The sequence below is a fragment of the Astyanax mexicanus genome, chromosome 6, assembly GCF_023375975.1.
Source record: "Astyanax mexicanus isolate ESR-SI-001 chromosome 6, AstMex3_surface, whole genome shotgun sequence".
NCBI lineage: Eukaryota > Metazoa > Chordata > Actinopteri > Characiformes > Acestrorhamphidae > Astyanax > Astyanax mexicanus.
In genome coordinates, this window is record NC_064413.1 from 278,932 (window position 1) to 293,307 (window position 14,376).

General features: G+C 37.0%; 1 protein-coding gene across 1 annotated transcript; it reads left to right on the top strand.

Annotated features, from left to right (window-relative positions):
* The first annotated feature begins 1,291 nt into the window (after positions 1–1,291).
* On the top strand, positions 1,292–13,913 carry pcmtd1 (protein-L-isoaspartate (D-aspartate) O-methyltransferase domain containing 1). The gene is made up of 6 exons (XM_022666971.2): positions 1,292–1,460; positions 8,551–9,032; positions 9,750–9,852; positions 10,582–10,753; positions 11,629–11,752; positions 13,319–13,913. The coding sequence occupies exons 2-6, from the start codon at positions 8,726–8,728 to the stop codon at positions 13,693–13,695; spliced, it is 1,083 nt and encodes a 360-aa protein (XP_022522692.1). The 5' UTR covers positions 1,292–1,460; positions 8,551–8,725; the 3' UTR covers positions 13,696–13,913.
* Positions 13,914–14,376: the final 463 nt, after the last annotated feature.

The following is a 14,376-nucleotide window of genomic DNA, read 5'->3' on the forward strand; positions in this document are numbered from 1 at the left end:
GATAATAAGTGTAGAAACAGGGTTATAAAATCTGAATATGAGAATATGGCTGAGTAAAGTTTAAATTAATGTGTAAATTCACTCTGAATGATTTAGTTTACATGATAATTTCAGGATTTCTGTCGGGTATCAGTTAAATATCAGATCAGCAGGACGTCAGAAACACAGTCAGGTGAACAAGCAGCTCATATCATATTAACTTACACTCTCACCTGACTAATATATGTAATATATTTCCCCACACTGATTACCCAACCGTGCCTGATCCTGAGCACCATTACACCAGTGCTCGTGCTCACACTCGCCGTGCCAGACCCCGTTCCCCCGTCTCCATTCAGGACAGAGTGACCCCGACAACTGGCCTGATCTACCCCCACCAGATCAGATCCACATTCAGAGACTGAGGAGAGAAAACAGCTGTATCATGTGCCTCAAACAGCCCTGTAAATATAGATTTACATCATATATTCAGCCTTCATAAGAAACAAATATAACAGGCTGACACACTGGCCTACAGATCATCCAGTCTATCCGTCTAACCTCCTTTGGAAAAGAATAATAAGCATTAATGAGAAAAGCTCTGCCTGTGGACGGTCCCGAGCCCAGGTGGGCGGGGCCATGAATACTAATTGACGGGTTGATGTAGACACGGTGCTTTTCCTGATCGACTCATTTTTCTGAATATTTTCTTTTACTAGCTGCTGCAGAAAATCAGGAAGAGGTTGATGAAGAGTTTCATCATGTGCAGCATCATAAACAACTCAGAGAAACCCACTGTATTTCACATAAAACAAGAACAAGAGAATTTTAGCAGAAGGAGATCTTTAAGTAACCTAAGTTAGATAACTAACAAGGTAAACCATGCCATTGCTGGTTTTCTGTCAGGCTGCGCTACCCATAGATTTGTGCTTCTTACCTGCTCTGGGCATGCGCTGTCCCACGTTTTATTTTATAATTTTATGTTTTTTGTTCATGATTTTTTTTCTTGTTTTCTTTAACCCCACGTCAGTCTTTGCCTGGGTTATATAAAAGTGTGAATGGCGATTAATGAATAATAGCAATAATAACAACAAACAATTAAACTTCACCCTGATACAGTACCTTAGCTTATCCAAATATCCTGTTAGAAACATGTTCTAATAAAGAGCTTATTTGTTCGATTTTTACTTGTTTAATATACAGTAGGGTTACACCGGATTTCGCATATTACCCAGTCCTGTAAGAAGCACATATCGACGGGTAGCACATCTCGGCAGAACACCGGTGTGTTAACTGAGCACCACGTGACGTGTGTTTACATCCTCTCAGCTGTTTCTGCAGGAGGAAAACACGGCGCTGCGCGGAGAGAGAGAAAGAGAGAGAGACATTTCTACATATTTCTATTCTACAGACTGTTCCCCAGCTCTTCACCGGCTCTTCAGTGTGAGGAACAGCGCCTGGAGTTTATTCATGGGGGGAAGGTCAGAGAAAAACTGCTGTTCGACAAAAACATCTGCTTTAAAATACCGAGTCTGCAGCTGCAGGTAAAAGTGGAGAACTCAGGTCCAGAAAGTAAAAATCCATCCCAGGGTTTTGTACCACCTGCAATGGAGGCTATGCTGCAGCCTAGCTCACCCAGCGCAGCCCAGGCAGGTGGTACAAAACTGGGATGGATTTTGACTTTCTGGACCTGGGTTATCCACCTCTAGCTTCAGGCTAGCTTATGTTGTTTGTTAACGTTAGCGAGCCTAGCTAACTGTTTATCCGTTTACTTACACACACAGCGTAGCTTAGCTTAGCATATATAGCTATTGTCTGATTGACAGAATACAAACACGCTGTTTTTGGAGGGATTAAACGTTTTAAATGTTTGGTGAAATGAGAGAGAGAGAGAGAGAAAAGGAGAGATAACGCAGCAGACTGGTAGTTAGATAACACTGTTGCTTTAGTCTTTAGGCTAACGGTGGCTAGTTAGCTAAGTAAGCGTAGTTAAATAGTTAGTTATTATGTGAAAGTAACGTTAGCCGTGTAGTTAGCTCTGCTGTATTAGCCTGTTTATAAGAGAAAGAGGTTAGCTAGCGTTAGCCAACTTTGGTAATAAAGATGGGTAAAGTTAGCTAAGATGTTAGTTAGCTATGTTAGCCAAACACGAAAAATGAATGTAAGCTAGCTAGTGCTAGCTAACTAGTTAGTTAGCTTAACTATTGTGTCAAACGCTGTCAAACGTTTTAACGTTTAACTAACAGGTAAGTTAGCTAACTAACTAAAGTAGCTAGGGCTAGTTAGCAGGTTAGCCAGGTAGTTATAGGTGTTAAACAAAATACAAATATGCTGTGCTTTCTTTCGCTTTTTTGAGCGTTTTAAATGTTTGCTTAAATTAAAGAGAGATACGGCATTTGAGGGTCTTTAGAATGGTTAACAGTGGCTAGTTAGATAAGCTAGCTTAGATAAGTTAGCTTAGTTAACTAGGTTTGTTAGGTTAGCTTAGCTAGCTAGGTAGATGAGTTAGCTTAGTTAGCTAGTTTAGATAAGTTAGCTAGCTTAGATGAGGTATCTTAGTTAGCTAGGTTAGTTAGGTTAGCTTAGTTAACTAGTTAGTTATTTGTGTGAAAGTAACTTATTGGTTGAAGTAATGGAGAAATAACTAGCTAGCTAGCTAGCGTTAGCTAACTCTGGTGATAAAGAAAGCTAGGTTAGCTAGTTGACTGTTGGTTAGCTGTGTTAGCCAAACAGAAAATAACTGTAATCTAGCTAGTGCAAGCTAATTAGTAGCCTAATTAACATAACTGACATTTGTTAAAACATGCTCTGTAATGTTTAACAAACATATAAATGTTGGCTTCTCTAGCTAACTAGCATTAACTAACTGAATTAGCTAACTAACCTAGCTAGTGCTAGTTAGCTGGTTAGCCTAGTTAGCATGCTAGCTTATCTAGTTAGCTGACACCATAAGTTGTACATCGAAGGTACTGGGTGACAATATTAAGCGTTAGCTTGCATGCAGTGCGTGTAGAAAGAGTCGTTTAATAATATTAACAATAATATTAATAATAAATGCTATTATTCGTAGTAATTATGATTATTATATATGTTGTTGTCTGTCGGGTATCTTAGTGTTAGAATTTCAATGCTAACCCATGCCTTTGAAAAAATGGTAAATAATGTTTTTTTAGCTAAATGTTGTTTTTCCGTTATCAATATTAAAATATGTTATCTCACATAACCTATTAAAAACAACAACAACAAAAAAACTTTTATTCAATGTTCTTTGCTAGCTGTCAGTGTAGTGCCTTGTTCCGCACTGTGTCTTAATGTTTTGTGTTAATGTTTCCCCACACTAAATGTATTTAACATCCATGCTATAGAAAAGTTCAGATGCAGGTATATTAAATTATTAGGTATAAATAATCACATACATCTGGGGACTCACTGGTTAACTGGTAACGTAAAGGTAAGGTCAGGTAGGTAATTAAACACTGAGGCATATAAAAGCGGTGTATAATCAGCAGATCTGTGGTTTGTTGTGTTTATGAAGGTGAAGTCTGGCTGTTGGAGCTGTATATGGAGGCTCAGGGTTTATAACGCAGTGCGGATGTGGTGCTGAATCTGCAGATTTAACACTGCTGTGCTGAAACTGTGAGGATTTCAGCAGATCTTTCAGCAGTATGGATGGACTGGAGTGATCTGCTTTATCTTTTTGTAATGGAACAGACTAGGTTCTGTGAATAAAAGTAAAATATGCTATTTATTGTAAAAGCTTTATTTTTAAATCATGAATAATGGACTTTTTCTTTTTGTTTCTATTATGTATATAACATATGTCCTCATTCTCCGATTAAAAAAAAAAACAGATCTTTGTTATATTCCATGATCTAAATTTACACTGGAGTCAACTGAAGCATTATTTCTTGTCTCAGATGTTTACCCTAATATTGACTATTGAATATTGAATACTAGATCAGGAGTTAAGATTTGTTATTTTTTGTGTGATATAAAAAATATGAAAAAAAAATATCATCAAAAACATAGGCCTACACCAATGCTGATATACACATTTACAACTTTGGATGAGACTAGACATCCCGGTATAACTTTAAAACGAATAAAAATAAGCTTTTCCAGCTTACAGCAAGTATTGCTTTTAAAATATTGGTCCTATTGGCTGATCTAGTTCTGATATCATCTTGCATCACTACTCAGAACAGGTAGAATCAGCTGTGCTGTTAACCACAAAATAAATAATTGGCAAACAACTCGCAGCATGTCCAGGCAGTTGAGGCAAGTTACGCCCAAGAGCAAATCTGAAGATGCATAAAGAATCTCCAACAATTATAACCTGCCTCAGTGGATCTGCAGATAGCTCCTACAAGTTGTAGTTTAATGTAAAGTGTTTCCTCCTCCTTTAAACACCTTACACACAGTTTAGTGGGCCATATTAGAGGTAATATTGGATCTGTTTCAATAGTTTAGTACTTTTGCCAAGATCTCTTGGCTTGTTACAGTTATTTATTTCACAGTCATTGTTAGGAGTGGCCAGTGTGATGCAAATATAACGTTTTTAAAACCTCCTTAAATCTTTTATTTAAAAGTATTTAAAGTTATTAATATTTGCTCTACTGAGTGCACAGGCCCTTTTTTCTTTATGTGTTGGATTAAAACCAGTCACTGTCTGTTGCGTATGCTCAGAGTTAAAGACTTAATAAACATTCTTATTTTCAGTTTCACTGCATCGCTTTCAAGTGTTGCTAAAACACATTAGAAACGTATGTAGGAAATGAAACTGGTGTGGGGGAACACATTTTCACGTTTAAGAGTTCAAGTCACACTTACTACATGTGGCTGTGAGTGTGAAAAATGTGGCCTTAGCGATGTTTTTGTACGTACGAAGCTTTAGTGTGTGAGGCCGCTGAACTCTGAGGTTTTGTTTCTTACTGTTCTGTAAAGATGAAGGTATGATTGTCTGCTGAGTTGTCAAATTTGCAACCAGAGTTTGCAAAATAAAGACCAGAGTTTGATTCAGACTCATCTTCTCATTAGGACAACCCACCCTGTTCTTATAGACCAAGTGTGTCTCAGACTGCCTTCATTGAGTTACAGCACAGCCTAAAGCAGTATTTCTAAACCCTGGTCCATTCTCAATCCGTAGGCCCACTGCTGTGTATGTTTTACACACTTCCCCTGCTTTAACTCACTCTTTTTAACTCAATAAAGGGTTGTTAACGAACTGATTAGTAGAATTGGGTGGTTTGGAAGCAGGACAAACACTGAAAACTGCAGGGTGAGGGGTCTCCTGGACCAGGGCTGAGAAGTACTGGCCTAAAGCTAAGTGGATTTTTACACTGGATAATCAGTTTGTCCAGTAAGTGCCGTGTTTCCACAGTAAAGGTCAGTTAATGTGTTTTATTATGAAGCAATTTACATTATAAGTCAGAGAAATGTGTTTTACATGTGCTCAGATCTGTTTCGACCCCTGAGACCTTCTTCTCCTGGAAGAGCTGAAGGCTCTCTGACGCGTCTCTTCTCTCCCGTCAGACTCAGGCATGTGTTGTTGATGTGGTTTCAGTTTGCATGTTATTGTAGACTCGTCCCTGCTGAGCTCAGGACTCTGTTACAGCGGCCACTGAGTTCAGAGCACTCTCTCATACAGAACTGGTCTCCTTAACTTCTCAGATATGACCGAGAGAAAGCTCTTAGTACATTAAAGCACACTGTCTCTCAGTCCTGTTACTTATACTGGAATTATATTAGTAGACTGGGGTAGACTTGAAGATGGTGCCGGGGGACATGAGGTAAATGTAGTACCACATTTAAAATTTTTATTTCTCAATAACAGTAAATAAGTAAGTAGTTTTTTTCCATTGTAGATACAGACAGACAGACAGACAGACAGATAGATAGATAGATAGATACTTTATTGATCCCAGAGGGGAGAGACTCCTCACTGCGCCGCCGCTGCAGTAATAAAACATTACTCTCAGGTCCGACTCTGAAACTGTACCAGCAGGTTTGTCCTGGTACAGCATTAGTGGTGTGTGACAATGGAGTGATTATGCATCCAGCACACTAATCATATTAATGATGGATCAGCTGCTTTAGTAGCTTAGTGTTCTGTCTAACAGCTTTTATAAAGGTCCATAAATGACTGTCAGTGATTGGCTGGTGCTCTTTGGTGCTGGAACCCCTGCTACCAAGAAATTTACAAAAACACAAGGAGAATCCTACTGTGGATCATTCAGCAGTACAGCTGAGCCTGTATTTGTGGCTCCTATGCTGGGGTCCTACATTGGGGTCAATGGTGGGTCCTATAGTAGGAACCTGGTGTGCTGTAGGGCTGCAACGATTAGTCGATATAATCATATTGTCAATTATAGATTTCGGTCAACTCCAATATTTCATTGTCAACTAAACGTTAATTAGTAGCAATACACAAACTGTGTCTCCAAAAAGTGCCCAAACACAACAGATTACATATTTCCTCACTAAATAGCAGCACTTTCCATCTTTTAAGGGCAATGTTTTGGACATTTAAAAGGAATTTAGTGATTCAGTGGTTAGCACATTCGCCTTGAACGCTGGGGTCCTGCGACAATCCCTGTCTGGTTTCCTCCCCTGTCCAGAAACATGAGATTAGAGAAACTGTGTATTCTTAAGTACCTAAGAAAATTGGGTACTCTAAAATTACCCTGGTGGTGTGAGTTTTATGTGTGTGTATATGAATGGATGCCCAGATATGGATTGGAACTCAGTGCTGGGTCAGCTCCTCAGTTGTCCAGGTGGACGGTGGTTTCCGGTTGAGAGTACGCTGTGCACGATTGGATGCTACTTCTCACTGGTGGGTGTTGGATGTGTGTAGAATGTAATTGTCCCTTAAGAGCCTTGAATAGCAAAAAAAGTGCTAGATAGGAGTAATTTTAAGTAAATAAGTAAGTGGTGGGCACCTCTTATTGTCATGTCTGAAAGGTGGTGAGTCTAGTCACAGTGAGGCCAAGTACAGAACGGGAAAATCCTGAACCAGGTTCTTTATACTGCAGACATTTTAAAGAGCAGATTTTCCTGTAAGAGCTCTCAGAATACAGGATGTAATTGCTGTGATATCCTCTCTGCTGGTGGCAGTGTTAAATAAAGAGAAATAAAGTAAAAGAAAGGGTTAAATGTAAATAAAATCACCTGTATTAAAGCCCCGCAGGCCTGCAGCGCGGGTTATTGTGAAGTATTGAATAAGTGCAGAGTGAGATCTTGCTCCAGATCTTGCCTGGAATCCAGCATTAAACAGGTCACAGCTGTTTTCTGTCAGTTTTAATTGGGATGGATTGTGTCTGTCTGTAGAACATTAGTTCTGTGCCCAAAACTGTCCTGTTTGATTTAATCTGTTTTGTGGTTTAAAGCCAGAAAGTTCACGCTGTTTGTGTTTGGTTTTAAGGAAACACTGGATCTGCTGTTTTTATACAGCTACTGTTTTTGTGTTAGTCTAGTTTATGGTCAGATACTAACAAACATCCCACAAACAAAATGATTAAAAGATAAAATCATCACTGTGCTGTACACTGTGGGTGGTAGTGGCTTTTATAAAGTACAGTGGAGAAAATAAATATTTAATGTGCTGCTGATTTTGTAGAGGTCTGTAATTTTTATCATAGGTTCCCATTACTTGTGCAAACAGAATCTAAAAAATATAGAAATCACATTGTATGTTTTTTTTTTAATTATTAATTTGCTTTTTATTACATGAAATAAATATTTGATACAATAAAAATTTGTTTGCAATTTAAAAATCGGCAGCTTATCAAATACTTATTTTCCCCAGTGAACATAAAAAGCTGGTAGTATTGGAGGTATGGATGGGCAATATGGCCCTGAAATAATATCACAATATTTTTACGATAACGATACTCCTAATGATATAACAAAACACTGATTTAAAAAATATATATTTCAGAAATACACTACTTCAACAAAATGAAAATTATATTTTATTACTGCATATGATCTGATATGGCGTACGCTTAACTGAGCTATTAAAATAATACAAGAATTATTTTTTTTTGGGGTGAGAGAAAAGGACAAAAAAAACAATAATGAATTAAAAAAAAGAAAAGCGTTAACAATACCCAGTATAAAAGCACAAAATTTCCTTTTTGCCTTCTCCTTCTTCCTTCCTCCCCCAAATCCAACCTTATTATTCCCTCCCCAATTTTTTTTATACAGAGTCTTTGTAATGTAATATGTTACTTTATATATCTATCTATCTATCTATCTGTCTGTCTGTCTGTCTGTCTGTCTGTCTGTCTGTCACAACATGTGTAATAATGCCCTGCGAAGTGCAGTTCAGCCACAGACCTAGTCTTAGAGTAAAACACCAAATCCACCGGAGATCCTATTTAAACCTATAGTTACTTACATACAGAATTGGGTACTCCAGGTCCAGACAGTAAAAATCTTTGTTTTTGTGTTTCTCTGTCTCTCTCTCTCTCTCTGTCTCTCTCTCTCTCTCTCTCTCTCTCTCTCTCTCTCTCTCTCTCTGTCTCTCTCTCTCTGTATCACTCTCTCTCTCTGTCTCTCTCTCTCTCTCAGGTGTGATGTTGATCTGAGGTGATTGATGATAATCCTGAATGCTCTGCTGGAAGTGAGAGATCTTCTTCTTCTCCTGAATGTGAAGCAGAGCTGATCCGGGTGAAGAGCTTCCTCTTGTCTTCCTCTTCCTCTTCTCTTCTTCCTGTTTTAGTTTCTGTGTTGTTTGGTGAGGATCATGGGTGGAGCAGTGAGCGCGGGGGAGGATAATGATGATTTAATTGATAATCTGAAGGAGGCTCAGTATATTCGTACGGACCGGGTGGAGCAGGCTTTCAGAGCTATAGATCGGGGGGATTATTACCTGGAGGGATACAGGGACAACGCCTACAAAGACCTGGCCTGGAAACACGGCAATATTCACCTCTCAGCTCCCTGCATCTATTCTGAGGTAATGGAAGCACTGAAACTCCAGCAAGGACTATCCTTTCTCAACCTGGGCAGCGGAACAGGATACCTGAGCACCATGGTGGGCCTGATCATAGGTCAGTGAATTCACCTTTAACTGAAATTCAGCAGAGTTTACAGTGCAGCAAGTGTGCAGCTACCTGTCTTATTATAACAGATAATATGTTGTTTTTTATTAATTGATTTACAAAGATAATTTTAACAATGAAAAATTCTGCTGCTTTATTTTATGTATAATTAAAAATAAACGATTTGTTTCTCAACTAAAATAAGTAATAACTGTATAGAGATATATACAGTGGCGTTAAAATGTATCTGCCCCTTACAGATTTCTTTGTTTTTGATTTTTTGGCACACATTTTTTTGATTATCAAACAAACTTTAAACAAACTAGAATCAATAAATCACGAAAAAAAGATCTCAATTTAAGAAATTTCAGGAACAGATTGTCATTGATCTACTAATCTATTAGTCTGTTAATTCTTAAGCTTTGGGATTCAGTAAAAGCTATTGGAACATGGAACACTGGCCTACTGAAATTACTCCAAAAGGGCATGGACAACTCATCCAGGAGGTCCCAATAAGACCCAGAACAACCTCAGTCTCTGAATTAAAACAATTCTGTAAAGAAGAGTTGGCCAATATTCCCCCAGACATGTGAAAGATTAGATTATTAAATTTAGGTACATTCACACACAATTTTCATAAAGGAGATCATATTTACTCATCTATAAAGGGGCAAATACTTTTTTATGTTATATAATCATCTTTGTAATGATGAACATTGTTTTCAGGTCCGTTTGGAGTAAATCACGGGGTGGAGCTTCACAAAGACGTGGTGGAGTACGCCAGAGAAAGACTGGAGGAGTTCATCAAAAACAGTGACAGCTTCGACAAGTGAGCAAATCTTAATATTCATTTTATTAAGATCATATTTGGTGTATCGTTGCATTGATGCAGTTGAATTTAAAAATACACATTTTTATGATTGTGAAGCTACCTTACTGCAGTTCATTTATATATTTTAAAACTGAACAGAAAAACAAAACAAAAAAGTTGAATAATTTTGTTTCCAAAGGTTTGCCGTACTATTTTGAGGCTTTTTTTTATTTATTAAGTTTGTTTTGGCAGTTTTAGAATTTATGTTCTGAATTTGTTCTGCTTTTGTATACTTTGCAGCTGAACATAATCAAATAAACTATTTTTCTATTTTTTGGTGTGTAAAATGTTAAGTCTGTCTTCAAAAATATAATAAGAACATACCTCATATTCAATATTAACTATATTAAGAAACACAATCTGAAGATTTACTCTTTAGAGTTCCTTTATTTGATGATAATTGATGAATCTAGCTGTTATTTGAGTAGATTTTATAAATGCATGAAGAGCCAATAACATTGCAAAAGTAGAACTGTAGTAGAATGAGGGAGAATTCATAAAATAAAAATAAAGATTCCTGTCTGTCTGCAGAAATCTCATCTTTAAAACACATTTACAGTACATTTTAGTAGTTTAATAAAGTAAAATCAACCTTTCTTATACTCTTCTATATATTTCATTATTAATATGAATGAATCTGTTTGTGTAAATAACCTTTTTCTTGCTGTATATTAAATTGTGTTTCAGGTTTGAGTTCTGTGAACCTCATTTTGTGGTGGGGAACTGTTTAGAGATCTCCTCAGACAGCCATCAGTACGATCGGATTTACTGTGGAGCCGGAGTTCAGAAAGACCACGAGAACTACATGAAGGTCATGCTGAAGGTCGGGGGGATTCTCGTCATGCCGATTGAAGATCAGGTAAATTATTTTCAGCAGAAAATAAAAATAAAAGTATCTCCTACAAACACAATTCCAGTGAAGTTCGCTTCATATTAAAAGAGATCACTTCAGTTTCTGAATCAGTTTCTCTGATTTTACTATTTATAGGTTTATGTTTGAGTAAAATGAACATTGTTGTTTTATTCTATAAACTAAAGACAACATTTCTCCCAAATTACAAATAAAAATATTCTCATTTAGAGCATTTATTTACAGAAAATGAGAAATGACTGAAATAACAAAAAAGATGCAGAACTTTCAGACCTCAAATAATGCAAAGAAAACAAGTTCATATTCATAAAGTTTTAAGAGTTCAGAAATAATCAATATTTGGTGGAATAACCCTGGTTTTTAATCACAGTTTTTTTCATGTATCTTGGCATCATGTTCTCCTCCACCAGTCTTACACACTGCTTTTGGATAACTTTATGCTGCTTTACTCCTGGTGCAAAAATTCAAGCAGTTCAGTTTGGTGGTTTGATGGTTTGTGATCATCCATCTTCCTCTTGATTATATTCCAGAGATTTTTAATTTGATAAAATCAAAGAAACTCTTTATTTTTAAATGCTCTCTTATTTTTTTGTGTATTTATCTTGATATCTATTTTATTTTGTCATTATATTATCTTATTTTAACAATTGTTCTTTGGGTGTAAACTAGACCATGTGAAACACTTTTATTCTATTTATTCTGCCATATATACATGTGTGTGTGATTGTGAATGTATATGTTTGTGATATTGATTGTGATATTGATTGTGATATTGATTGTGATATTGATTGTGATTGTGATAGTGATTGTGATATTGATTGTGATATTGATTGTGATAGTGATTGATTGTGTTTGTGTTGCAGTTGACTCAGATAACGAGGACAGGTCAGAGTTCGTGGGAGAGTAAGAACATCCTGGCAGTTTCTTTCGCTCCTTTAGTTCAGCAGAGCAGAAGCGACGGCAGTAAACCCGACGCCGTGGTGCTGCGTGAGTTACTACTACTGCTCTACTCACACATACTTACACTACTACTACTACTACTACTACACTGAGCATGAACACCGCTCACTCAGCGCTGCACGATTTTCACCATTAATTTGGTTCATTTGAATTATAGTTCTAATGCAATTTTAAAAATATAGTTTTGGAGCAATTTTACATACAGAAATTTTATTTTTTAAATCTAAAATATCTGAAAACGCTACTGATTTCTGAAGTGTTTATACATGTTTCCTTGATATAGGGGGTTTTTAGATTTTTATTTGAAAAAAACTGAATTAGAATAAAATATAAAATAATTTTAATTGATAAAAAATTAAGATCAAACACAATAAGATTCATACAACAAAAATAAGTTAAACTAAAACTAACTTTTACATAATACAATAAAAATGCAAATAAATAAATGAACTTAAAAAATAAAAGCAATAATAAAAATGATAATAATATATATAATAGTAATAATAAAATAAAATCAAAATAAGTTAAAAAGCAATAATACAAAACAATTTAAAATAATAATAATAATACACAAGGAAACAAATAAAAAGGAAATAAAACACTAAAAGAAGAACTTAAATAAAAAATAAAAGTTAAGAATGAATAAGATGTCTGTCTGAAGGTGGTTAGATTAAATAAGATTTAGTGAGTTTTAGTGAGTGTCCTGTAGTGAATTTAATTTTGTTTTTCTCAGTGTTTTCTCTGAATGTTGTTTCCTCTGATTGTGTGTGTGTGTATTGTGCGTGTGTGTGTGTGTGTGTATTGTGTGTGTGCGTGTGTGTGTGTGTGTGTATTGTGTGTGTGTGTGTATGTGTGTATATTGTGTGTGTGTGTATTGTGCGTGTGTGTGTGTGTGTGTATTGTGTGTGTGTATATTGTGTGTGTGTATATTGTGTGTGTGTGTGTGTATTGTGCGTGTGTGTGTGTGTGTGTATATTGTGTGTGTGTGTGTATATTGTGTGTGTGTGTGTATATTGTGTGTGTGTGTGTGTGTGTGTGTGTGTATATTGTGTGTGTGTGTGTATATTGTGTGTGTGTGTGTGTGTGTGTATGTATATTGTGTGTGTGTGTGTATATTGTGTGTGTGTGTGTGTGTGTGTATATTGTGTGTGTGTGTGTATATTGTGTGTGTGTGTATTGTGTGTGTGTATGTATATTGTGTGTGTGTATGTATATTGTGTGTGTGTGTATTGTGTGTGTGTATGTATATTGTGTGTGTGTGTATTGTGTGTGTGTGTGTATATTGTGTGTGTGTGTGTATATTGTGTGTGTGTGTGTGTGTGTGTGTGTGTGTGTATGTATATTGTGTGTGTGTGTGTATATTGTGTGTGTGTGTGTATATTGTGTGTGTGTGTGTATATTGTGTGTGTGTGTGTGTGTGTGTGTGTGTGTATGTATATTGTGTGTGTGTGTGTATATTGTGTGTGTGTGTGTATATTGTGTGTGTGTGTGTGTGTATATTGTTTGTGTGTATTGTGTGTGTGTATATTGTGTGTGTGTGTGTGTGTATTGTGTGTGTGTGTGTGTGTGTGTGTGTGTGTGTTTTACGTTCAGCTCCGCTGGCGGTGAGGAGTCTGCAGGATCTCTCTCGGATCTACATTCGCCGCACTCTCCGGAACCTGACCAGCGAGGAGACGCTGTCCCGCGGGCCGGTGCAGAGAGCGCCGCAGAAACGCAAGCTCCGCCGCTGCCGCCGCCGACACCGCATCAACACCTACGTGTTCGTGGGGAACCAGCTGATCCCTCAGCCAATCGAGAGCGAGGAGGACGAGCGAATCGAGGAGGAGAACAAAGAGGAAGAGCAGGAGAAGGACAGCGTGGAGCCGAACAAACCCGAGGAGCCTCAGGTCAACTTCCTGAGAGACAGGATCCTGAAGCTGCCACTGCCCGAGTCTCTGAAAGCGTACGTCCTGTTCTACAGAGAGAAATAAGAACTCCTAACGCTTCACTCCTCCTCTCATCCTGGTGATTTTCTCTTCTTTTTGACTTTGTAGCAGAATCTGTTCTGATTATTTATAATCCTGTTTCTGAATCTGATGTTGGAATCATTCGAGCCCTGAGGACTCGAGGAGCTCCAGAACATTTCCAGTTCTCTGTGTTTAAACTCGGAAGAGTGTTGCTGAATTCACTATAGTATTTTCAAGCTTCAGTGTTGTCTTTCTTTCTTTCTTTCTTTCTATTTCTTCTACAGGGCCATCTCAAAAAAATAGAATATCTCTAAAAAGTTACTTTATTATTTCAGTAATTCAGTTCAAAATGTGAAACTCATATATTATATAGATGTATTAAACACAGAGTGATCTATTATAAACTTTTATTTCTTTTATTGTTGATGATTATGAATCTTACAGCCAATAAAAACCCAAAAATCAGTGTCTCAGAAAATTAGAATATTATAAAAGACTAATTGGTACTTTTGTTGGCAGTGTGGGCAGTGTGCCAAATCCTGCTGGAAAATGTAATCCACATCTCCGTAAAAGTTGTTATCAGCAGAGGGAAGCTGTGAGATATGAAGTGCTGTAAGATTTTGTGGGAAAACTAAACTGCACTGACTTTAGACTTGATAATAAAACACAGTGGATCAACACCAGCAGATGACAGACATGACTCTC